Source organism: Hypomesus nipponensis, chromosome 7 (assembly GCF_054491055.1).
Source record: "Hypomesus nipponensis isolate SF chromosome 7, ASM5449105v1, whole genome shotgun sequence".
NCBI lineage: Eukaryota > Metazoa > Chordata > Actinopteri > Osmeriformes > Osmeridae > Hypomesus > Hypomesus nipponensis.
The window spans coordinates 7,151,102-7,176,292 of NC_140367.1; the positions used below are offsets into that span (position 1 = coordinate 7,151,102).

Below are 25,191 nucleotides of genomic sequence, written 5' to 3' on the forward strand. Positions count from 1 at the left end.
CTTGTACGGGGTGTTCATATTCAGTTGCATAAGTATGTAGATGCTTATTGTGTACTCATTCACTGTGGCTTGTGGCTCCTCATACAATAAGTACATTGTCTGGTGAAGACAAATTGTTTGCATTGTATATATCTATGGTATACATATGTATTTTGAATGCAGTACAGTTGAAATGTACATACATGTTTAATAGCTTATCTGAATGTTCCCTTTGCTTCCCTACCTTCTCCCTCTTTCTTCCTATATGATGCTAGCCACTCCCTCTAATGTACAGTAGTAATGGTATTTATTTCAATTTTTAAACATTATTGATTGACTATTTGTGAAGGACAATGAATCTGAGTGTTACTGTAATTTCACTGGCCACCTATGACTCTGTAAAGTTACATTCAGTGGATATATTGTGCCATAAAATTTTGAAACCGAATTCAAATAAAATCTTCAGAAATGTGTTTGATTTTTTGTATTACTATTTAACACAATAAAACAGTGTTGTTGATTTTTTGAGCATAGAGGGTACAACATGAAAACCAATTAGGTTTACACATCTACATTTTTATTGGTTTAAAATGTAATACCAAATGAGGGGTACAGTTGAGGGAGGAGTTAACATCAACTACACACACTAAAATGTTTGGAAATCTTTATAGATGTCAGGGGACACTATTACATGAGACAAACCAAGCAGGAATAGCAAAACTGGGCACATATACAGAGTCACTTTAAGCAGTTACAAGACAATAGTATACATCTTACTCTGTATTTATCTGAGATATATCAGTTGTAATAGTTTTTAACTTAAAAAGTGTCTACAAAAATCGTCTGTTGACCAACCGGTCATGTATAATGTAGAATAAACAATATTTATTACAACGTTGAATGAAAAATTGATTTATTAATTGTTTGTTTAATATTCTTGTTGGCTGACTGAAGTGAGAGCTATCTAATTGAAGATATCGATGAGATCATTTGATTAAAAATAGTTTTTCAGCATGCTGAAGCAATAAATCTATACATGACATCGCTTTTTCAAAGTGAGTAATTTTTTTTTTAACACAAACAAGAAACGTGTGTGTTAAAAAGACACAAAATGACCCTAAAAATGTTATTAGGTAAGCCTTTTATTAAGAAAGTCTTTGTCCATTTGCATAATGCATACGCCCAAGCATTAGGTCACTACAGTTTACAAAGTTTATCAAACACTACGAAGGAAAAATAACTTCTTTTTTTTTTCACTACAATCCATAACTCCATTACACTACAATCCATGCTTCTAGTCTTAACCTGCAGGACATACAAGAGGAACCATGTGGAGATGTGGAACCATATGGACAGTAAACTCTCGCCCACTTCCTGGTGTGATGCACCTCAGTGCTAGTCCATTGGTGTACGCTCCCTCTTCTTCCCCTCTTTCTTGGGCTTCTTGGAATCTGCAGTAAGAACAGATGTACATGCAGTTAGAATCTATTCAAATAATTGTTACTCAGTCAGCATACACAAAGTCCTAGGCCTTCATCTGTGAAAAGTGAATTCGTTATTTTTCCATGGAATTTTTGGGGTATAATCTACTTTGCTGTCAACCAGAACAAGGTAACGTTTTGTGATATTGCAGTCACTGATGAGTAGCACCATGTTCAATTTAAGCCGGTGTCCCTCTCACACGCTCTTGGTTTTGAGTCAATTCTACTGCTGCAGCTGGCCAGAGAGGTAAGCCTTGGTGGGCATGTGAGTACAGTATGAAATATGCTTTATCATTGTCCCACAAGAGCGGATTTGGAACCTGGCAGAAATGACAAGAACCGCCGTCCATGCCACCCTCTCTGTCGCTCTGCTTCAGTGAATAGGAAGGACATAACCACCTTCAGTGTTCATCCCCCTGTCTGTCTCTCTGTCTGTCTGTCTCCCTGTCTGTCTGTCTCCCTGTCTGTCTGTCTGTCTGTCTGTCTGTCTGTCTGTCTGTCTGTCTGTCTCCCTGTCTGTCTCCCTGTCTGTCTGCCTCCCTGTCTGTCTGCCTCCCTATCTGTCTGCCTCCCTGTCTGTCTGCCTCCCTGTCTGTCTGTCTGTCTGTCTGTCTGTCTGTCTGTCTGTCTCCCTATTTGTCTGTCTGTCTGTCTGTCTGTCTGTCTGTCTGTCTCCCTATTTGTCTGTCTCCCTGTCTGCCTGTCTGTCTCTGCCTGTCTGTCTGCCTGTCTGTCTGTCTGTCTGTCTGTCTGTCTGTCTGTCTGTCTGTCTGTCTGTCTGTCTGTCTGCCTCTGTCTACACTCAGGGTTTTAGACAGGACACCATGTGGTCTGTGGGCGACGAAAGACTGTAGATATCAACAGGTTAATCAACACCTGTTTGTGTTGTCTGTGTACCTGATTTAAAGCAAGTTTACACTTGCCACTGAAATGAGATCCTCCCACATCGGTTGGTTGATTAAAGCCCTTCAGCTCAGTCAATCTAATGTGAGAGAAAGTCATCTTGACACGAAAATAATTCCTTGGCTGAGCAATTGGCATAAAACACAGTATCCATTCTGAGTTGCTTAGAGGAACTGGCTAAAAAGCATCTATCAGACAATCATTATGATGTTCTCATAAACCATCATCTAACATCTGGTACAATACTTCAACAAGCCTATTAGAAATCAGTGATTAACAATAATAAACAATTTACCACAACAATATGTAACACTGGAATTAGGGTTAGGTATTGGGCTAGGTGTGTCACAGGGATAGGGTTAGGTATTGGGCTAGGTGTGGCACAGGTATAGGGTTAGGTATTGGGCTAGGTTTGTTACAGGGATAGGGTTAGGTATTGGGCTAGGTGTGTCACAGGGATGGGGTTAGGTATTGGGCGAGATGTGTCACAGGGATGGTGTTAGGTATTGGGCTTGGTGTGTCACAGGGATGGGGTTAGGTATTAGGCTTGGTGTGTCACAGGGATGGGGTTAGGTATTGGGCTAGGTGTGTCACAGGGATGGGGTTAGGTATTGGGCGAGGTGTGTCACAGGGATGTGGTTAGGTATTGGGCTAGGTGTGTCACAGGGATGGGGTTAGGTATTGGGCTTGGTGTGTCACAGGGATGGGGTTAGGTATTGGGCTAGATGTGTCACAGGGATAGGGTAATAGGCCTAGAGCAGCAATGTCCAAGTCCCACTACCCCTCCACTCCAGACAATTGCTGAGATAGCAAGAGCTATCAGTGAAGTGTTTTGTTTTGGCTCGAATCATGTTGGTGAGGGGGTCTCCAGCCGGCTGGAGTGAAAGAGAGGGAAGGGACTCAGAGGTTTCTACAGGTATTCATAACAATTCATTGCCGTCACTCTTTGTTCTTGGCCCTTCTCAGTTTCATGCGACGGGGCACGTTTCACCCATGCGAGACCAGCGAGCCCTGACACCCTTGACTGCCTCATCGCGTCTCTGGCTGCCTCTCTGTATTGTCTTCAGCAGAATCTGGCACTGACAGATGTTTTCTCTCACTCTCGGCTACAGTAGTCAGGGGAAACCTATCTCCTCCACCCGAGGTAGCTGTTTAGAATTGCAAATAAGGCCTGAGGCTTGAGGCCCAGTGCCGGAGGTGAGATAGCCTTCTCAGGACAGGGTTCTCCTTTTTCTTATTTTTTCCCAGGCTCTCTGATCGTCTTACTGTGACTCTGTGTTTGCTATCCCACCAACAGACACACTCACATGTACACACACACAGACTCACACACACTTGCAAACACACCGCAACACTATCAGACTCTTTTTCTTCAGAATTACCCCCTTGCTTCCAAAGCTTATCTCAGAACTGGCAGACATGGAAAATCACACACATCTTTTAGATAACGGGTCTCTCTTTCCAACTGTCTTTCTTCATCCCAGTCCTGTCATCCCGGCTGAGCCTCTCACCCTGCACTGATCTGCCTCCAGGGCAGCTACCCCTGACTTTTGCAGCATTCATTAGAAGTGAGATTCACGCAGGTGCAGAGTGGTGACAGCCAGGATTGTGTGTTTAGAGTCTTTGGTGTTGTTACGTCCCCAGTGGTACTGTGTCCGTATGTATGAACACAAACTCTCTCTCTCACTCTCTTTATTTCAATCTCTGTCTCTGTCTCTCTCTTAAAAACACACACACAAACACACACATATATATATATATATATATATATATATATATATATATATATATATATATATATATATATAAACACACAAACACTAAACACAACAGTATTGACATGCTGTACAGAGTGTTTGTATGTATGTCCTGAATATACAACACATCGTTCTGTATCAATTCAAATGCTGGAAGGCACATGTGTACATTCATTCAAATGTAATTTTAATTTCTCCCTGTATGTGCCATCCTAATAGGCTTTTCGAGGCTTATACTGCATGCTAGGATTTTTCTGCTCATAAGACAGCTATTACCAAGCCACTGTTAGCTCTGTCAATCTAGCACACTCTTCACACATAGAGGAAAATTTGGCTTACAGCTCTCACCCTCATGACTGACTCACTCAAACTTAGTCACAATGCGAGGGAAAACAGGAACTGAACCCAGAAATCCCAATCACATGGACAGGAGATTTTGAGTGCGATCCAACCCTGTGACTTCAGTGTACGTTTGAAAGTCAATATTAGCAGACCAATGAGCGTTCAGCAATGTATTTTTTTCTTCACAGTGCCAAAGCCAGACCAATATTTGTTTCATAAACTCTAGATCCCTCTTTACATATCTTACTTTAAATGGTCACAGAGAGTGGAGAGAATGTACCCAATAAAAAGAGAAGCCGTGGTCTGTTAGGGGTTTTAACAAGCATGATAACAGCTTGGTAACTGCAGAGATTTGTCTGGTGGTTGATCTGACGGAAGACACAGGAAGTCTAGGGAACTGTTCACTGCACTGTAGAAACACCCTGTCATCGTACATTAGTGATGGAGACTAGAGTGAAATATTCAGACAGTTCTCCCTTTGAAATCATGTAAAGTTTGGACATGGAGAGGCATGCATCATCAAACAAACCCAATGGCTGATGCTCTTATTTTATTTTCTATTTTTGAGGGTTTTACAAACGGTGTATGTAGATGGGGTTTACAAGGAAGGATATTGATCTGAACAGAATGAGACTGTGCAGATCGTTTGGGAGACATGGGAAAGCAACTGATAAATGTATCTGAATATTTCAGTGTAACTCTGATGCATCATCCAATACAATACTTAACTACTGTTAAGATTGCAAGCTTGTCATTCAAAGCACATGATGAATTAAGAACATGGCTGTGTTTGGTTCAAACCTCTGTAGTAGTGAGTTCATACTGTAAGCAACACCACACCATATCCAAGTATCTGTGTTCCATAGATCAATGTGGGATTACAGTAATAAACTAATTTGGACTTGTCTTTTTACAGAGACTTTGCGAACAAAGCAAAAACAATTAGGAATGGTTTGCTGAACCCAATGCTAGTTTCCTCAAGGATCACAATGACTCTTGCTAAGACTGTTCTAACTCAACAAGACTAACTCTTGTTGGTTAGTGGTAGCTGATTTAAACAGGTGTATTCTATTATAGTTCATCCTATTTTTATTGCTTTCCTACAGGTACACTTGCACTTACAGATTCATGTTGTTTAATTGTAACTTGCCTAACTACATGCTCTTATGGTTTCTTCCCTTTAGCACTAATTTTTTGGTTGTTCACAATGTGTACTTCTTGTTTTTGGCTACCTGCAATGCTTTGGGGCAATCTTGTTGTTATTATCAGTGACCTATGCACTTTGTAAAGCACTCTCTTGGAAGTCACTTTGGATAGAAGCGTCTGCTAAATGAATAAATGTAATGTAAATGTAAATGTAATTACCTTACCTTGAATGGTCTGATTTCTTATTTAGCCAGCCAAATAATGCAACATGATCGTGGAAATTGGGTTGCCCCTGTATACATCGTTTACCTTGTAAAAGTGATTTAGCTTCTTCATGTAATGCAAGGATTAATAGAGAGGGTATTCGTTTTGGACTGGAGAGAAAATTGATTAAATATGAATATGTGACAAGTCTGGCACTATCTCTGATTAAATCCTTCTGTGGATTTGGGTCTTCAGCAAGATGTAATCAGTGGGATCTGCAGAAGAAGGAGAGCATATCCTGGACTTCAAACACTCTCTCTTTCCCTCCTCTCATCATTACCAAGGTTACTGCGCCACGAGGACGCACTCAAAGCTACACGAAGCATTTATATATGTATGGAAATGTAAATATGGAAAATGACAATGTACCCTAAGTTCTCTCTTTCTCATCCTTGTTGAGAGTTTCTCATACAGATGATAATCTACCCCAGGGATGTACACATTTTCACACTTCAATATTTGGTGCATAATAAACCTCTTGACAGGCTCCCGAAGAGAAAGATGGGAATAGCAGAGCGACAGAGTGAGGGAGACGGCACTGGCAGAGAGCTGTACCTTGTAGCTTGGTCTTGGGGATCTTGCCACAGGGCTTGGTGGCGCTGACTGTGGTGGGGCAGGTGGCATCCATGAGGGCACGTTTCAGCACGCCTGTCCGGTTCTTCTTGCCGGTTGCCAGGTCACACTCTCCCCAGGCCTGGAAGTCATACTTGCATTCTCCTTGAAAGAGAGAGAGAGAGAGAGACAGAGGGAGAGAGAGAGAGACAGAGAGAGAGAGAGAGAGAGAGGGAGGGAGGGAGGGAGGGAGGGAGAGAGAGACAGACAGAGAGACAGAGAGACAGAGAGACAGAGAGAGACGAGCACAACAGCAGAACATAGTCACTTCTGAATACAAAAAACCTATTGCTGATAACACTTTTGTAATCTTTGCGAGCCGAATATGAGTGATGATGCAGTAAATACATATTTCAACTTGGTTAAAGTAATCACTCCCCCAAAACTCTCATGGGTGGAGAACAGTTGGAGTTAAGAGATTTTCACAGTTTTGTATACTTTTCTTTCTTACAAATCAGAAACATGTTATCCTTTCACAGATAAAGTAGCCTCTTTGTCCTAAAGGGGATGGTATCTGAAGTGTGGCTGTTCTATGCGATGTAGTGAGATACTTTGTGGAAAGAGGAAAGTTCAAAACAGACACATACAAAGGTTACAGCTGGATTCCATGTGTTCTGCATCATTCTGTGCAGGTGAAGGTAATGACATATCTGTCCATGAGTAATGTACTGTGTGTTTGTGTGTGAGTCTGTGTGCAATTCTCGTCTCCCGTCTGGCCTTCCCCTGCGGATAGTGACACTCGTTTACCCATCCTTCACTTCCCTCCCAGATAAAAGCACAGGCCCCTGTCACCTGGCTCTGAGATCCCTGGGTCCTCATCAGAGAGGGGAGTGGGAAGAGGGAGAGAGGGAGAGGGGGAGAGGACAGGAGGGATGGGGGAGACGGTGGTGACAGGGGGCATTGTTGGAGGAATCCTACTGGGACCTCCTAAACAGCGCAGGGTGAAAGCAGGAGCTTGTGTGCCTATCATTTGGCTGTGAGCACGCTTCCACCAGGGCCCCCTGGGGGACAGAGCAGTGCCCACGCTCTGTTTGCAGATGACACTCAGACATACACGCTCTGGGGAGCGCACACACACTCTGGGGAGCGCACACACACAGACACACAAACACACACACACAAGTCTGTAAACACAAATACAGTCACACACACACGCGTGCACACACATCTCCTTACATTTTTCTCCCATACACAGGCATGAGTGCTGTCCCCAGGGGAGACCGAAAAAGAAGATGTTCCCAATAGAGACATTTCAGACAGAATCCAGTTTCTTGATGTTTTCACCTCCATGTGAAACACATTGGCATTATCGTGCATGTGTGAGAGAATCCTTTATGCTCCCGCGTTCAAGCCCACCTCACCTCCAAACTGTTTCTTCCAGTTGCAAGGGATCTTGCAGCGCTGAGTTTTGATGGTCTGCTTGCAGTCGGTGCCAGTCCTTGTGCCCTCCCTGGTGCCAGGTCCGCAGTCCCCCTCGTTGGCAACGCACACACTCCACTGCCAGTCACCGCAGTCGGACTTACGCTCTTTCTTTCCTGTTGGATCACATGCACACACAAATAAGAACACACACACACGTACACACACACATCACCCTTACCCTGAAGACAGCTCCACAACTATTTAGGATGCAATTAATAAAGATAAAATAATATGAAGCCAATTCCACTGTGAAAGGTCAAATGATTTCAATCTGATCAGCACTGAGATATGCATCTGTCATTGAAAGTCTACGAGCACCCCTCTACTTTCAGTGGATGCGTGCGGAAATCTGACCCGATATCAAGATTTACATCTAATTAGCATTCCCCTCTTGTAGCAGCATTTCTAGATGAGACAGGTGCCTGGCTCTGGGGGTCTTTGCTTTGCTGGCGTCTGCTGTCAATGCGCCAGAATCTCACCTTGCTTCTCGGCTTTGCCCCCCTCAGCAGCCGACACAGTGAGGATCAGGAGGGCCGCAACCACGGCAACGCATGCCCACTGCTTCTGCACATGCATCCTGGGAGGAGGGAAAACGTCATGAGAGACGAGCGTCAAAAACAGACTATGTCTCAGGAGTTCCATCACTTCAACGCTGGCCAGTGCATATATTGAATTGTGGGTTAGAGTGCTACATCCACTGAAGGTTCTGTCTTTTGTTTTCAAGTTGTTTGGTATAAAAGCGTCTACAAAAAGAAGAAATGTTTTGAGGAATGTGTTACTCAGAAAAGGTCTGACTGTCACCGTATTTCTAGTAAATGGAGGCTGGACGAGGGACAGTTTAAGTGCTGTAGACCCAGTGTCTAATCCAGTGAGCTGGAATTTATCCATTTTTGCTCAGCAGGAAGAGGAGGACGTCAACACAGGAAGTGCATAATGTCCTGCCGTCTGCGTGTCTTCACACATGTGAGAGACCTCCTTGGTTTCAATCCCAGGACACCGATAAAAGAGAACGAAAGTAGGATCTAATCCGAGGGACCACAGCGCTAGGGAACTCTGGGAAACGGCATTAGCCTGACTCCTCCCTCTACCCCTCTGTCTAGTGTCTTGTCTTGACTAGCGAGATAAACCCTACCAAACACACACTCAGAGGGGAGCAAGGCAGCCTGAGGTTCAAGCAATTAGGAATCATCTTGATGCCAAAATGCTCCACTGTGGTCAAATTATGGGAATAGGTATAGCCTGGTGGGGAAATCTGTTCTGGTCATAAATGTTAATGAATCCCCCCCACTGTGTGGCCCTGTATAGTATGGTTGTTAAATGTCTTCACTCTGAGACTTCACAGAAGTTCATGCACCCTCCATTTGTAATGCAAGGTGGCTGCTGAATGGTGAATGAGTTTTATGTGGGCAATTAAACTTCTCTTTAGTTTAATATTAGGCCGTGTTCATAGTACATTCACTCAGCAATTTATTTTGTCCCTGTGCTCATTAGCTGATAAAATGACAGTTTTAGTGACAGTAGTCCATCCTATTTGAGCTCTCAGAAGAACAGCCCTCAGTCTCCCTGATTGCATGAATGTTGAGTTTATCCATTCAAATACAAGTCTAAAGCCTTTTCATATTAGTTTGGTGTCTCAGTAAGTGATTATGAAGAATTAATCTCTTCTAATGCATATCTTTGAATTAACATCTTCAAACATCTTTGAATTCTTAAGTATTTTTTCCCACAAGCAGTCTGCGAGTGAACCCGAGCCATGAAAGAGTTCTTGTTACTCAGAAGTTAAATTGTGAATCTTGCCACGTCATAAGAAATCAATTTTCAAATACATATTCTTCTGGTCGCTCAAAGGATGGGTAAGCTTTCCCTAAATAATGTATTACCAGCTGACTGCCGGATGCACAGAGAAGGAATGAGGAGGTTTTGTGGAGATAGGCTGGTAGGAGACAGGCAGCTCCAGCAGAGCAGTACTGGAGCAGGTTACCTGAAGAAGCCAAGGGCCTATTGAGGTCAAACTTCAGGGTCACCCTCCACACAAAGGTTCCATCTATTCTTCAGTAGTTACTGTGCATCAAATACTTGCACGAAATCCCAAATTCCCCTTCCTGTGTTTTAAGAGCATGGCAACACTTTCGATTATGGATGAAAGACTGAATCAGAGATTTTGGCTTTTACACAGCACAATGCTACACCCCCTCTCTAACAGACAGTGGGTATTGCACCAGTGCTAAGACATAAAGAAGCATCCATTCTGTCATTTCTTCCACCTGCACAGCTCACAGCTAAACTTAGGAAGAGCTGATAACCTTATAAGAGCTTGTAAGAGAGATCTAGAACATCAAACCATCAAACTAAACATCCCTTTCCAGATTCCTGCCTCTGGTGAACTTTGACCCACGACCCTAGTGTAAGCACTGCTCAGGGACTGCTTCTCCAGTAGACTGTTAGCTGTGTAGATTATTGCTAATGGTGGGAGTTCCGTCGTGTCTCAGAAGGAGGCAGTCAGGCAAGTGACTGACACGACAGTGAGGGATGCAATGGCTGTTTGATATTGCTGTGTAAGAGTCATGCGCATCATTCTATATGTTTCCACATGGGTCTGACTGGTCTCGGTAGCGGAGCTCAGTGTGAGCTGGTGGGAGGTGGGGGGCGACCACAACCCATCCAGAAGGTTGTATGAGCAAAGACAGACGAACGAGACCGTGTGAGGTTTGCCACCCATCTGCCATGGTGGGTGTACTGCTCACATTACTGACGTGTCATTGGTTCATCGGCTGGCTAGGTTTAGCTCCTTCAAACGGACCATTCGGTTATTGATCAGGCAGTGGGCTGCTGCAGGACAAGAGGGGGAAGGAAGAGATTCAATACTGGACTTGGAATTGATGGAGCCTCAGCTTAACCCCAACAACTTCCTCTGTCTATAGAACTATAGAACCACTATCAGGTCCAGCCTTCCATCTCACCAAACACCGTCTGCACCTGCTCTCTGTCCCGTTGAATATATTAGAATGCTGAGGATAAAAATCTGTTCTGGCTATCTGATCCCTCAGTGTGTTTTCATTCAGCGGAGGAAGGCAATGAAATGGGGGAACAAAGGAAGGAGCAGACTTTATTTGAGTGAGGAATTCACTCTGGGTTATTAGGCACCTCAGTTGAATGAAGACGACCCAATGAAAATCAAGCAGAGAAGAAAATTATATTGGTGCTTAATACTTTTAAATTATTTTTTGATTGTAATAACGGGATCGGCAATAATGATTATTTTTTTGGTATTGTAGAGAAAACTTTTAGAATACAGATTCCATATGCACTACATGCTTTTAATTTACGTTGGCCATGCATTAATAAAACATGAAGATTTCACAAAATAATTTCCTCTTTAAGGGTTCAAAAAAGCAAATCCCTATTTCCCAGAACCAAAGAGAACTGCATTATGCATGGATTGTGAAGGGAGATAAGTTTAGGCTTTGTGGGAATGATTTAAAGGGTTTTAGCCCATACATTCTGTGTGTTTTTCTCATCTGACTCTCACTGGCTTGTAGAGGAGAGATGTAAACAGATGATAATATGTGATAAACTGCAGACTGGAGGATAAACTCTCTTTCTCTCTCTCTCTCTCTCTCTCTCTCTCTCTCTCTCTCTCTCTCTCTCTCTCTCTCTCTCTCTCTCTCTCTCTCTCTCTCTCTCTCTCTCTCTCTCTCTCTCTCTCTCTCTCTCTCTCTCTCTCTCTCTCTCTCTCTCTCTCTCTCTCTCTCTCTCTCTCTCTCTCTCTCTCTCTCTCTCTCATATAATGTTAGGTTACAGCCAATATTGGACAAAGGTAAATTCAAGGGTAAAATAAGAGAGAAATAGGGTTTGTCTACAGTTTCTTCAACAACAATCCATATTTGTAGAAATTGTTCCCAGTGGATTTACAAGGTCTTGCTGTTTGTGGGGATTGCATCAACTAACAACTAGAGTAAGTATTTTGAGTAAAATAAATGCCTTTTACTTGTTCTTGAAGAAAATGTAAGGCTTACCTATACAGTGGACTGAAATGTATAATTACGTTTCTTAGTCGGTGTTTTGTGAGTTTTTATGAGCTTTGAAAAGAATAATACAAAGGAATAGAAACGATCAACAGAGAGAAGGGTGAAACCCCACTCATCCCTGAAAATAAATCACATATAAAGAAGTCTGAAACAATAAGCAATACAAAATAATAATGGATAAAAGCATCTGCTAAATGAATACATGTAAATGAACAACAAAAAAAACGTCAGAAACCCAGCAGATGCTGTTACGCAGCTTCACCAGCAAAACGTCACAAGCAAGAAAACCAAACCAAAAGTCCTTAAAAGCCGACACAAAGCCACAGATCCATCAACCCGGGGAGAACGTGGATTTTCTCACAGCCGAGGAGGGCGCACATCCTAAACGAGCCCTGTCACCGTTCCTCGTGTGTTTAGCTGTGGGATGAGGCGGATCAAGCGGCAGGTATTTGCTGACCTGAGGTCTGTAAAGGTCATACGGTGGGGGAGGCTCTGTGTGCAGTGTCTGCTAGCTCTCCTGGCAGTCCAAACAAGACCCCCAGGGATCTCTCCCTGCCAACAATAACAGTGTGTGTGTGTGTATTGTGTGTGTGTGTTTGGTGTGTGTGTTGTGTGTGTCTGGCGTGTGTGCATGTGTGTGGCGGGGAGGGTCTGGATGTGTATGAGTGAGTGTGTTGCTTGTGAGGGTCTTGTGTATGTGTGTGTGTTTAGAGAGGGGCTTCTGTGAAAGGAGGAATGAGCAAATACAAAATAGAGCTTGACTTTCGTCAATAGCCAAGTGAAGGTATCCACAATGAAAAACCACAATCATAATGATGACAAACATGGCTTCATTTTTCTGTCTCCAACTCTTCCTCCCCTCTCCCTCTCCCGCTGTCTCTTTCCCTCTTTTTCTCCCTCTACATCTCCTCCTCTCTATCCCCTCTCTCGCTCCCTCCTCTCTCCCTCTTCCTTCCTTCCCCTCTCCATCTCCTTCTCCCTTTACCTGTCTCCTTCTGCCACTCCCACTCCATATCACTCCCCCCCTCTCAATTTCCATCTCCCTCTCTCCTTCTCTCTCTCCCTCCCTGAGTGATGCTAAAATATGTTTTGACAGGACAAGCTTCCAGTCCAGTACTCCCCAGTACAGATCTGTACCGCTTCACAACAACAGGAAGGCATTGAAATGGTATCCCAATACTATATTCTTATCACCAGTCTGGTAAAAACCATGTTCCACTTTTCTTCTTGACACCTTTGCTTGCAAGAACAAAATAGTTACATTGTATTTTGACTCATTTACATTAGGGTGACAGCATGTCAATTTTCATGGTGGCTTTTTGCTTGAAGCTTGACTGACCAATTATACAGTACAGCACTGAATATGAATATTCATTTTCTACAGGGATTTCAGACTGCCTTTAACGTGGCCAATATTGAGCGTCTTTTCCCAAGGGGATTCTACTGGCCCTTATTTTATAATCTCAATTTATCACAGGGAGTTGAGAGTGAGTCATGGTTGAATTACCTGTGTGGGGAGCCTGTGGCTGCTGGAGATGCCTTATCTAGCTCACTCTCCTTCTCTCTGTCTCTCTCCTTTATATCCTCTCTGTTGGGATAACTCAAAATGGCGTCTCTTCTTCCACTCCCAGACCAGAGGCCTGTACTTTAATCCCCTCCTCTCCTCTGACCTCCACCTCCCTACCCCCGGTCACCACCCACACACCCCACAACCGACCCCTTTTCCTTACATGTCAAACCGCAAAGGGAAATGAGCCTGCCTCCAGTCTCACCCCACAAGCATCGCCGTTCCTCATCCCCCACATCCTCCGCTCCCCCCCCCCCCCTCATCTCTTCCTCCTCTCTGCCTCCTTTCTCCCCTGCCCCCTCCCCATCTCTCTCTCCCATTATTCTTTCCCTCGCTACTTTATCTGCCCACTCTCAAAAGCCTCCAATTTGAACAAGATGGTCTCTCTCTCTCTCTCTCTCTCTCTCTCTCTCTCTCTCTCTCTCTCTCTCTCTCTCTCTCTCTCTCTCTCTCTCTCTCTCTCTCTCTCTCTCTCTCTCTCTCTCTCTCTCTCTCTCTCTCTCTCTCTCTCTCTCTCTCTCTCTCTCTCTCTCTCTCTCTCTCTCTCTCTCTCTCTCTCTCTCTCTCTCTCTCTCTAAGAAGCTCTTGAAAGCACCTTGAAACACTTGTTCATCAAAGTGTGTCAGAGGAAGAGAAAGCCTTTGGATGCGATGCAGTTTTGTCCATCTTTTGATTAAGGCGTCTCCTTTTTTTGCCACACTCACCGTTTTCCCCGTCGCGTGTTCTCTCCATCACTCGTTCCAGCTCTTGTTAAATGTGTATGACTGCATAATAGCCTGTGCATTCCACTCCCATATGCCTGCATGATTCAGATGTTCCGACTCTGTTTATTCAGTTTGGTTTGTGTGGATCAGAACAGAGAGTGTCCTTGATGCAGTGAGTCAAGGTAAACAGCGTGGGTCACATTTGCCAGTGTGGCACAGCCACTCATTACGAACGAGGACGTCCCAGCTTGAGCACACACATTGAATCACTGTCAGCGTCAAGGAGAGAGGGAAGATAATGCTCCTATCCGATTATTACATTATCATAGATCTCACATGTGATCATGTCAAGGTCAGGGCTTCACACCAAGTTGAGTAAATGATCGACGGAATGTTTCAGCTGTTCACATACCTTTTCACTGTTCAACTTTCCTTTAGCAATAATCAAAGTTCCTCAAGCTCCTCAAGTTAACGGGTAGCCTATCTCAACCGAAATCACACCAAAACGATCAGAAACGGTCTTGCCCCAACTATTACAACAGTATCATCCTTTTTATCTATTTCCACCTTGTGGAGACGGAGCACCTGAGCTGTGGATTGTCATCCAATCACAGCGGTCAAGGCCAACTTAATAGCACTATCTCACCCCCGCACCCCCTGGCTCCCCCGTGCTATAAAGAGAGTAAGCTGGACAGGGAACAAAGCTTAGCACAAGATTATAGCAGGCACACACCAAAGCAAACAGCAGTAAATGATCTTGGTCAAGGCGTTTCACCTCACCTTACCCGGCAGCTCCGAACAGGCAGCCGCTCAGAGTGTGTGAGGCCCGTGTCGTGAACCTCACGTGCTTTTAGACTTTTTCATCACATTGAACGAACCCGTCTGAATGATGGCCTGGATGGCTTATCGATCTGTTCTTTCTCTCAGACACGGTAGCGGGATCTTTTTTTTACGACGCAAAAGCAGCTTTCCCCAGATTGTTTTCAGCCCTAACCGAATCCCTAATCCATTTGCACAGACAATTACATCAATTACGGGTTTTAATCAGTGACCTGCCTGCTTTGGTACCAGACCATCGTCACTGGTCATTTTCAGTGGTTCTCTGGAGGGCCTCGCCCATAACTTCTTAATTTGTGCCAGCTGTACCCACATGGTACCCAGCTGTGGGGAGGAAACTAATTAGACCTCAGCCCCCACACACACATATGCCCACCTTGATTGTGCTTCTCAAAAAGTTGTTTGATTAATTGTTCTGTCTTGCACCTTTCCAGATTGCATATCCACAGAGATATAGGTTTGTCTTGGGCAGGCGAGGGTGGGTGGTGGATGACTCAATAATAACAGACACCTACGAAAATAGTCATCTGTAAATGGAGTCAGGGGCCATGGAGACAGTGCTGGTGGGATTTGAGATTCAGCAATCCCTGCCCGTGAAGACATCATCTCTGTTGTCTATCAGTGGGTACAATGGTAAGTGGGTGTACAAACTAATTGCTTCTGCCTCTCTTCCTGTAATTAAAAGCTAATCTCCCCCTGTGCCAACTGTTAGGGCACCCACGAAGCACTACCTCCATTTCAAAAAAACCATACATGATTGTTTCCTCCCCAAATATTGCTGAAAGACAACAGGATACAGATTGGACATGGCTCTCTCAGCGCTCCAGTGCTCTTGTGTAGAGAAGGGCCTCTGGATTTCTCCAACCGATTGCATTCATGAGGCGGATGCAGGGATAAGCTGGCTTGATAATACAAGCATCCAATTGCTGTCTTTAATCCTTTGGCTGAGATTTGAGCTGCGTAGCTGTCAGCAGAGGACCCTCTGAAAGTAACCCCTTATTACCCTCCCCTGATACTCACACCCATGCACAACACACAGACATACTCACTCACTCACACACTCTTTCTTTCTCTCTCTCTCTCTCTCTCTCTCTCTCTCTCTCTCTCTCTCTCTCTCTCTCTCTCTCTCTCTCTCTCTCTCTCTCTCTCTCTCTATACAATATATTTTATCTTACATGTAATTCAACTTAAAAAGTCTGGATCACCTCTTCAACTACACACTGCCCTCTGCTGGGATGCCCTGAGTACTGCTATTGAAGAAAGAAAGAAAGAAAGAAAGAAAGAAAGAAAGAAAGAAAGAAAGAAAGAAAGAAAGAAAGAAAGAAAGAAAGAAAGAAAGAAAGAAAGAAAGAAAGAAAGAAAGAAAGAAAGAAAGAAAGAAAGAAAGAAAGAAAGAAAGAAAGAAAGAAAGAAAGAAAGAAAGAAAGAAAGAAAGAAAGAAAGAAAGAAAGAAAGAAAGAAAGAAAGAAAGAAAGAAAGAAAGAAAGAAAGAAAGCGACAGAGGGAGATACAGGGAGAGATGTATTATACAGTCATCACATCACCAGTCTAAATCTGGCAACTATATCCAGACTCTCGGAGAGGACTGCTTCTTCTACTGAAGGTCCTCTCAGAGACAGTGATGGAGCACTTGCACTCCTTCTCCAAACAAACCTGAAGCAGACATATATTTCAGCACAGTGTTTACTCCACTCCACAATAAGTGTCATTCAACTTTTTGAAGCGTGTTTCACCATTCCATTTTAGGACTACCAGTGAATTTGCTATCTGTTTCTGTGAGCTATTGGCAGTTCTGTGTGTCTCTAGTTCTAACTGAGACTGTCTTTTGGATGTTATAGGATGGGTAGTTATGTATGGTGCATTGGTGGATTAGATAACCCTGATTTGGGACAGGACAGGACTCTTTATTCAAATCCTTTACTTTTCTGGTATTGTCTTTACAGCCATTGGGTGTGAAGGTCATGTAACATGTTTGAATGAACTTTGCTTCTCTCCTCTTCTCCATTCATGTATTTTGTTGAGCAGCCCTACCCTCTGACCTCTCCCTTTACCCTAACCCTAACTCTCTGACCTCTCCCTTTACCCTAACCCTAACCCTAACTCTCTGACCTCTCCCTTTACCCTAACCCTAACCCTAACTCTCTGACCTCTCCCTTTACCCTAACCCTAACCCTAACTCTCTGACCTCTCCCTTTACCCTAACCCTAACCCTAACTCTCTGACCTCTCCCTTTACCCTAACCCTAACCCTAACCCCGTCAGAGCAGACAGAAGTCCTCATTAAAAGAGGGTGAAACAACATGATCCAAGGCTAATATTGAGTAGGAAAGGGCAGGAGACATAGTTGACACAACGCCTGGGTTTCTATAACAACTCTGAAGCTCTGAATGTCAAGCTAATATCAGGATTTAAAGATCGCCCACTAGTACAAGTGGACTTTCAATTTAATCCGACACCTATTTCCACTCAGTTTTTGAAAAACTTCATCTGATTAATGAACTTTGAACAGTTCTTCCCCCTCCCCTGTGCAGAGGCTTATGAGTGTGTGTGTGTTTCTGTGTGTGTGTGTGTGTTTCTGTGTGTGTGTGTGTGTGTGTGTGTGTGTGTGTGCATTTGTGTGTGCGTATGTGTGGACAGAGTGCGTGCGTGTGTGTGCATATGTACGAATGTGCTTCCACACGTGCATGTTAGTGTAGGTTTGGGCATGCAATCATGCCTGCGTGTGTGTTTGTCTGTACCACATGTGTGTGTGTGTGTGTGTGTGTGCCTAGCCAGGAAGAGCTCGACAGTGATGTGGGTTTTTAAGAGAGCAGTCACTGATGAGCAGGCCATGTGCTGCACAGCCATGAGAGACCCATCGCCTCGGGTCCTTCTGACGTCCGCTGCAAAGCCTGATGGGAATCCAATACCCATCAACGCTGGCTCATTTATTCCACAATAAAACCCGGTTTTATTTTTCCACTAGTGCTGTGTTCTAACTGCAACAAGATGTGGATGGTATCCTGTACCCTCCATCTTGGTTCTGTTTCCTGAGTCTCTGAGTCTGAAGAAGGGAGGTTGCGGTAAATCTTTGTACAGATGTTTAACAGGAAAAGAGTCCACACTTTATTCATTGAACACACATTTCTTTGTTGTCAATTGAATGCTGACACTCTCAACACAACTGTACATGCAGACACACACACACACACAATCACTGATCAGAAATCCTTTCACCTGCATCAAATTGCTCTCTAAAGATGGTTTACGAGAGAGAGAACACACTGTTTCCTTTCTGAAGGCAATGTCGAGGCACAGGAACAGCATAGCTGGTCCAAACCACCCTCATTTGTTATTCTCAGTATCTTCCTTCAGAAACACACTGCCTTTCCTCTAACAAGCATCTCCAGTTACCTCCCTTCTATCCAAACCTGCTATTATCTACATTTACATCTCTATACATGTATGAATCCGACCAGCTTTTGTGTTTTTTTGTGTTTTTTTTTATAAACCAAAACCCACATATTCTCTACTCTCCTGTGTGCAATTTGCAAGTAAATAGCTTGGCCCATTTTGCTGTGTTGATAAAACTCTCTCAGAGCAAAGGATGGAGGATAGGGGGTGAGCATTCCCGTGAGCTAGTGTCCACGTGAAAAACCCTTCACTCAGTCTCCTTCTCATCTACAACACGCCTAAACATTTCTGACACTGTGTTGCTGACTCTCTCTGGTTCTTCAGTCTCGGAGGTTTAAGAGGGGAGTTTAGTGCCACCTGCTTCAAAACAAAGGATGCAGAAGCAGCCCCTTGCAGGCATTGACTCTGACCTTTCCACATGCCAGGAAGCATTAGGACTGGACAGAGCAAAAACACGTTGGAATTTCTCAGTATTTGATGTTGAGGTTATGCACGTGCCCTCTTTGTCCACTTCTGTCGCAGCAAAATGGGTCAATTGGACAAATGTGTCTTGGCATGGTCACTCGTCGCTTTTAAGAATACTCTCCTCGACCCACAAATACCAAACACACATTCCCGTTTCATCCAGAGCCCTCACACAACCACACAGCTCGTGCAGAAAGTGTTTCCGTCTGTTGTTGACAATGCTATCAACAAAATTAGTGTCGTAGCCCGTGTAAGCTGTCGCCTCGGCAATGTGACGGCGTTTCTTTTGGGTTGGCATTTGTGTGCAGCTCACGAATCATTGGCCCAGTTGGCCCCTCAGGGAAGCAGCCAGGGGCCCACCAGGTCCTCTGCTCCAGGCTCCAGGGGGCTCTGGCCCTTGCAGAGCACAAAGCCCCCTGCTCCTCCACAAGACAGAGGAACAGGAGCAGACTATCAGTGGACATAATGGGCTGTTAAAGTTTGAACCCCTACATCCCCCTCAAACCCACCGACCCCCACCCCACCCCACCCCACCCTGGCTCCCTGGCTCCCTGGCTCCCTGGTTCCCTGGCTCCCTGGCTCCCTGGCTCCCTGGCTCCCCTTGGTCTTGCTGGTGGTTCCCTCATCTGATGGCAGCCATGAGAAGCATGTGAAATGTTGCAGGGTAAAACATCTATGTCCCTCAACCCCAGTACAAACCAAGGACATGGCTGTGTGTTGTGGCTTTTGTTTATAGTCAGAGGAATTTGAACAATGTAAGAACAAGAAAGAAAACGTATAATGAGACAGCCCCTTCTCTGGTGTTTGTTCGGGTCTATCATCTCCTTATGGAACTGTGGACAGAATACTAATGGATGAGTAATGGCTCTCTCCCTCCCTCTTTCACAAACACACACACACATGCACTGACATATACACCCACACTCTTATTTTCCGATGTTAAGTCCTCTTTGCACCTTCTCTTGTTACCTCTCCATCTCCTGTACTCAATATATGATCCACCATCCTGTGGACACAACTCTGTTTACATTCAGAAGTTTCCAAATGCTGCCTCCAAAACACCCCAAACAGATATCTGAGACATGAACCACCCACTGCACTAACAACAAGGCAAAAATGATTTTAGAATGACTCCCTGGGGCATTAGTGAATACAGCCTCTCAGAACGTAATGATCCTGGACATTAATCCTACTGTGTGGGTGGACACCAAGCTGAAGACCGGGAGGGTGTCCATCTGATCTCTGCACGTCCTTTACTGACGTGGGACGTTTCTGAATCACCTCCTCCCCCCCTGGAGGGAAAGAAGAACGTCCCATCCTTGTTGTCAGCCTTTGAAAGTCTGCTTTGAGCCAGATTAAAAGGAGGCAAGATTTGACTATAGTAGGATTAGAGGTATATCTCAAGCATGGTGAGGGAATCTGTAAATCTGACTGTGGGGAGGGTTTAGTTGTGAAAAACTTGTTTCGAAGCGTAGCCATGACTTCTCCCCGACCAGGCTTGTGTTAGAGTCGTGAGCAGAGTAGTGTTCACGTGGAACACCTCGACATTCCATAGGAGCGACAACTTGCGATGACACAATTATCCCGTTTAATCGGATCTCTTGTTGCCATCAGCCCCAGCGACGCTGTTAGGGGGAGATTGGAATATAGACACTAAGTGCTGCAGTGCTGGCCATGGGTGCTCACGATCGATTAAACTTTCCATTCGACATCAATGGCTACATCAAAACACACATGGCCCTCATGCGGCTGGGCTGTAGCTAAATAGACAGGAGCAGGCAGGCAATCACAAATCCCTTAACAACCACTCAGCTATAGGGTTTCAGTAGATTATGCTCTTATACTGCAGGTCATAATAGAGGAAGATTTACGGAACAATCTAACTCATGTCCAGCCACTGACAACTGAAGTGTCTGCTGGTTAATACTACGGGTCTTTGTATCGATTGGTTCCATCGATCTCAGCCCTTTGTCGCGTGCGTCACATTGTTTGTGTTCTCTCTGGATCATTAGAATGTGTACGATCGTCACATAATGTACACTACTGTATGTAGATGCTCTCCATTGTCTCCCTTCATCCTTCTCTTTCTCTTTATATTATGCTCTTTCCATCTATTTATGTGTCTATCTTACTGTCATTTTTTTACTCTGTCACACACACACACTCTCACTTTGTCACTGTTTCCCCCCCCCTTTCTCTGTCTCTCTCTGGTGAGTTGGTGCGTGTGAGACAGGATCATTGCTCAGTTCATTAGACAACACAAACAGTCCCAGGTCCCCCACAGTGTCCTCACTACAGCCAGCACACTCAAACACCCCAAGGCTGAACCCCCTGGAGACCAGTTCTAGAGAACACACGTACACCACTTCACACACAAACTCCCAGCTTTACCTACACACTCGTCAACAAGACACACGCACACACTCACAGCCTCACACATACACTCCAACACACACACACATAGCCTGCATCACACACTCCAACATACACACACACACACTCAATGTTTATAATAGGTTTGTTTTTGTAATTTGTCATTTCAAGTTCTTGTTCAAAGGTCTAATTGGAATTATCCTCAATGTAGTGCTGTAACGCCATCATATAATGTAATGACAACATAATACCGTTGGATTCACTTTACCAATGTACCGACACACGACATACCCCTCCCAACGGCCTAACTTTTGCCCTCATCCCCAGGGCTAGCCAATCGCAGGCCTGGGAGAGTGGGAGGCTAATGAACACATTGATCGTGGTCCAGGCCCTCAGGGTATCATTAGCATCCTGAGGATCAAACAGAACGTCAAGCCAATATGGCCAAACGCACAGGCGTTAGGTTACATCTGACATCAGCCAGATAATTAGATTCCCACAGACTGACCACTGCCACTAAAGAGGACCATTCTTTTTGCCTTCAAAAGGGTGTCAGAGTGTGAGTGAATTGGGATCAAATGATATGATGCATGTGAGTGGTGTGTAAAGATGGACGTACAAACATAATGGATGCACACACAAACACTCATTCACACACACATGCACATCACACATGCACCCCCTCTGTGTTACCATAAACACTCTCTCTCACACACACACACACACACACACACACACTAAGCATTCTTCCTATTCATCAAGAAAAGGCATTACCAGCACCATCAATAGAGCTATTTTCCAAAGAGAGTCCCTCTTGACAATAGGCTAACAGCACAAGAGAGACCTTCTCCCACCACTGGCTTAAAGGATTTGTTTTGTTGGTTCTTGGATTTCCTCTGTTTAGCCATAATAAGATAGCTCAATTATAAACCATACATTTCCAAGCTGGTACCAGCAAGCCCTCAGACCCAGTGGTACTGTCAAGTGGACACAAGCATCCAGTGCTCTCCATTCCAGCTTCAAGACAAACCTCTTCAGCAGGGTCAAAGCTCTTGGCCGGGCCACACGTCCTCCATTGCTGAAGCGGGAGGACCAGCCTTTCCACTTTGGCACTAAGTACTCGAGTGATAGCCATAGATGAACAGCCTCTGCCAGGAGACCCCATCCCCCCATGCCCCCCATCACCAGCCCCTCTGGAGGCTCCCCAGACCCCATCAAGTCCCCCTCTGTTTCATCTTATGTGAGAGGTCAGTGTGCACCTCACCATGCAGCCACTCAATGTTGGGATCTTTGTGCATGTTCTTATCCCCCAAAGCCCCATGACAACACATACACACTCTCTCTCACACACACACACAGACACACTCACACACCACACACTCGCCCTATAGACCAGAATTTGATCCTTTGAGAGTGCTTCTTACCCCCCCCCCCCCCCGTGAAGCAGTGCTTTCTTAGGGCTCCTTACAGCCTGGGTGTTGTTGCTGGGTGTCTTCCATGGGGAGCAGTCACGTGAAAGCCTTTCTATAGACTCAAGGGAGATATACATTGGCTTTGTGCTCCATTCTCCATCCCACCAAGTTCTGTACATTCCCGTAAAAAACACGTGATTCAATGTGAGAGAGCTGTTCTGATGAGAGGACAGGACCGTGTGTGTACAATGTCTCTTGTGTGTTCCCAAAAGGCAAGAAGAAAGTGGAAGGCCTAGCTGGCCCACATGGGACTGGTTATGTGAGCTCTCCCCCTTTCCGTCTTTGGCCCGCATCCAGGCACATCCACAATGAGCTTGACTTCCCTCTGACCAAAGCTGGTTTCCTCCCGCAAGCTCATCCTCGCCACATCGTTTTTTAATCTCCCGGAGCTTTCATTAGTAGCACACCATGTGTTGATTCTAAAGAAATGAGCTGGCCTTCTCATTGAGAACTCCAATGGGGCGCCGGGTGCTTTTGTACACAGTAGGAATGCCACGGCGAGGCGAGAAACGGCCGGTGTGTTAGTCGGGTTTCTGCTCCAGGGGTTGGGAGAGCTATGGCAACGGCGGTGTAAGGTCCACTCCGACCTCACAGAGCTGGTACAATGACGGCCCCCTCGGTTTGTCATTCAAGTCAGGCTTGACCCAAATTACAACATCCTGGGAAAGCTGGCCCTAACCTAGCACTGACACGCGTGAACACACACATGCACGGCCGCTGGAAAAAAAACGGTGGAGAAATCGGCGAAACGCTCCCAGACAACGGGGCTACATCAATGCTGAAGACAGAGTTTAGTGTGAGTGGTGTTGTTTAATATAGAGACATTCCTTCGATGTAATTATCACGGATAAGTCACACAGTCATTGTTTCTGATGTTTTAAACGTAACTTCGTTGAGTAAGTTCTCACTGACCCTGCTGAAAATGTAAAGATCTGTAATGTTCTGCTACATCTGCTAAACTAGTTTGCATGTTGACTTAACAAAATAGATGAACAGATCAAGCAACAGGCATGCCAATCACAAACTGCTGCTGACTGGGGCATTGCGTTGCAAAACTAAAACACAGACGGTGTGTTAGTCCCACTCATCAGCCGTGTTGAATACAACACGAGGTCACCCATCCAACCCTCTAGGTCCTAGCCCCTACATCCTAGCCCCTAAATCCTAGCCCCTGTACCTAGCCCTTACATCATTGCCCCTACATCCTAGTCCCTGCATCCTAGCCCTTAAATCCTTGCCACTACATCCTAACCCCTACATCCTAGCCCCTAAATCCTAGCCCCTGTACCTAGCCCCTACAACCATCCCCCTACATCCTGTTCCCTACATGCCGGTCTCAACATGAAGTTCCTCAGCTACTTCTTTTGTCAAAGAGGTGTGTAAATAATTAACTGGATGTCTGCCCAGCTAAACAACACAAAGGGAAAATGTAGAAAGTTGGATGCTATCAAGTACACATCAGTGGTTCCAAGATCTTTTAAAGCATTGGCTGCATTCCCCCACGTAACGTCTGTTAGGATACATCTTTATTTACCCAAATAGCTGGGCCGGCTTCGACTGTCTCTGTCCGCGTCTGTCAGTGCTGAAATCCCCCTTATTTCCTACGCCCCACTCATACAATACAGGCCAAGCAAACAAAAAGTACTTACTTTGAATGGGAGGTCTGGTAGTTGTGTTTATGCTTGCAATAGTTTCTCACTCTGTTCTCATCTAGTCCTTGTTCCTGTCACTCTTTCTCTCACTCTGTCTCTCTCAATATCCTTCTCTCTTGTCCCTGCACAAGGCTGGGCATACGATAGCTGGGTGTAGTTAGTTTGTGTGTAAGAGAATGATGTGTGTGTGTGTTTTCTCTCTTTTTTTAGTAGCTGAGAGGGCGTGCTGAAAGCTTGGTTTCCTGACTCGTGATCAGCAGTTCATTACCACAAGGTCACTCCAGGGACGGCCCACTTGGCAGGGGAGCAGCACTCAGAGAGAGGGAGGGAGGTAAAGAAGAGAGAGAAAGAGAGAGAGAGGGGGATACAAAGAGAAAGGGAGGGAAGGGGATACAAATAGACAGGGAGGGAGGGAGGGAGGGAGGGAGGGAGGGAGGGAGGGAGGGAGGGAGGGAGGGAGGGAGGGAGGGAGGGAGGGAGGGAGGGAGGGAGGGAGGGAGGGAGGGAGGGAGGGAGGGAGGGAGGGAGGGAGGGAGGGAGGGAGGGAGGGAGGGAGGGAGGTGATGAGAAAGTGGAGAGAGAGGGAGGGAGGGGCAGGAGTATGAGCTCTTAGTCCCACAACAGACAGAGAGAGAGAGAGAGAGAGAGAGAGAGAGAGAGAGAGAGAGAGAGAGAGAGAGAGAGAGAGAGAGAGAGAGAAAGAGATGATGAGAAAGTGGAGAGAGAGGGAGGGAGGGGCAGGAGTATGAGCTCTTAGTCCCACAACGGACAGAGAGAGAGAGAGAGAGAGAGAGA

The 25,191-nt window shown here is 45.1% G+C and overlaps 1 protein-coding gene across 1 annotated transcript; it reads right to left on the minus strand.

Moving 5' to 3' along the window:
• Positions 1-518: 518 nt before the first annotated feature.
• ptn (pleiotrophin) lies at positions 519-24,589 on the minus strand. The gene is made up of 5 exons (XM_084701008.1): positions 24,394-24,589; positions 8,386-8,483; positions 7,846-8,019; positions 6,428-6,589; positions 519-1,430 (listed from the first exon to the last, which is right to left on the minus strand). The coding sequence occupies exons 2-5, from the start codon at positions 8,480-8,482 to the stop codon at positions 1,375-1,377; spliced, it is 489 nt and encodes a 162-aa protein (XP_084557134.1). The 5' UTR covers position 8,483; positions 24,394-24,589; the 3' UTR covers positions 519-1,374.
• Positions 24,590-25,191: the final 602 nt, after the last annotated feature.

Bases quoted from the DNA above. Each gene is read 5' to 3' on its own strand.
- ptn (XM_084701008.1), bottom strand. From the start codon at position 8,482: ATGCATGTGCAGAAGCAGTGGGCATGCGTTGCCGTGGTTGCGGCCCTC. The intron at 8,020-8,385 runs GTGAGATTCTGG...GTGATCCAACAG, and splicing joins GGGCAAAGCCGAGAAGCAAG to GAAAGAAAGAGCGTAAGTCC. The intron at 1,431-6,427 runs GTACAGCTCTCT...TTCTTACTGCAG, and splicing joins CCCCAAGACCAAGCTACAAG to ATTCCAAGAAGCCCAAGAAA.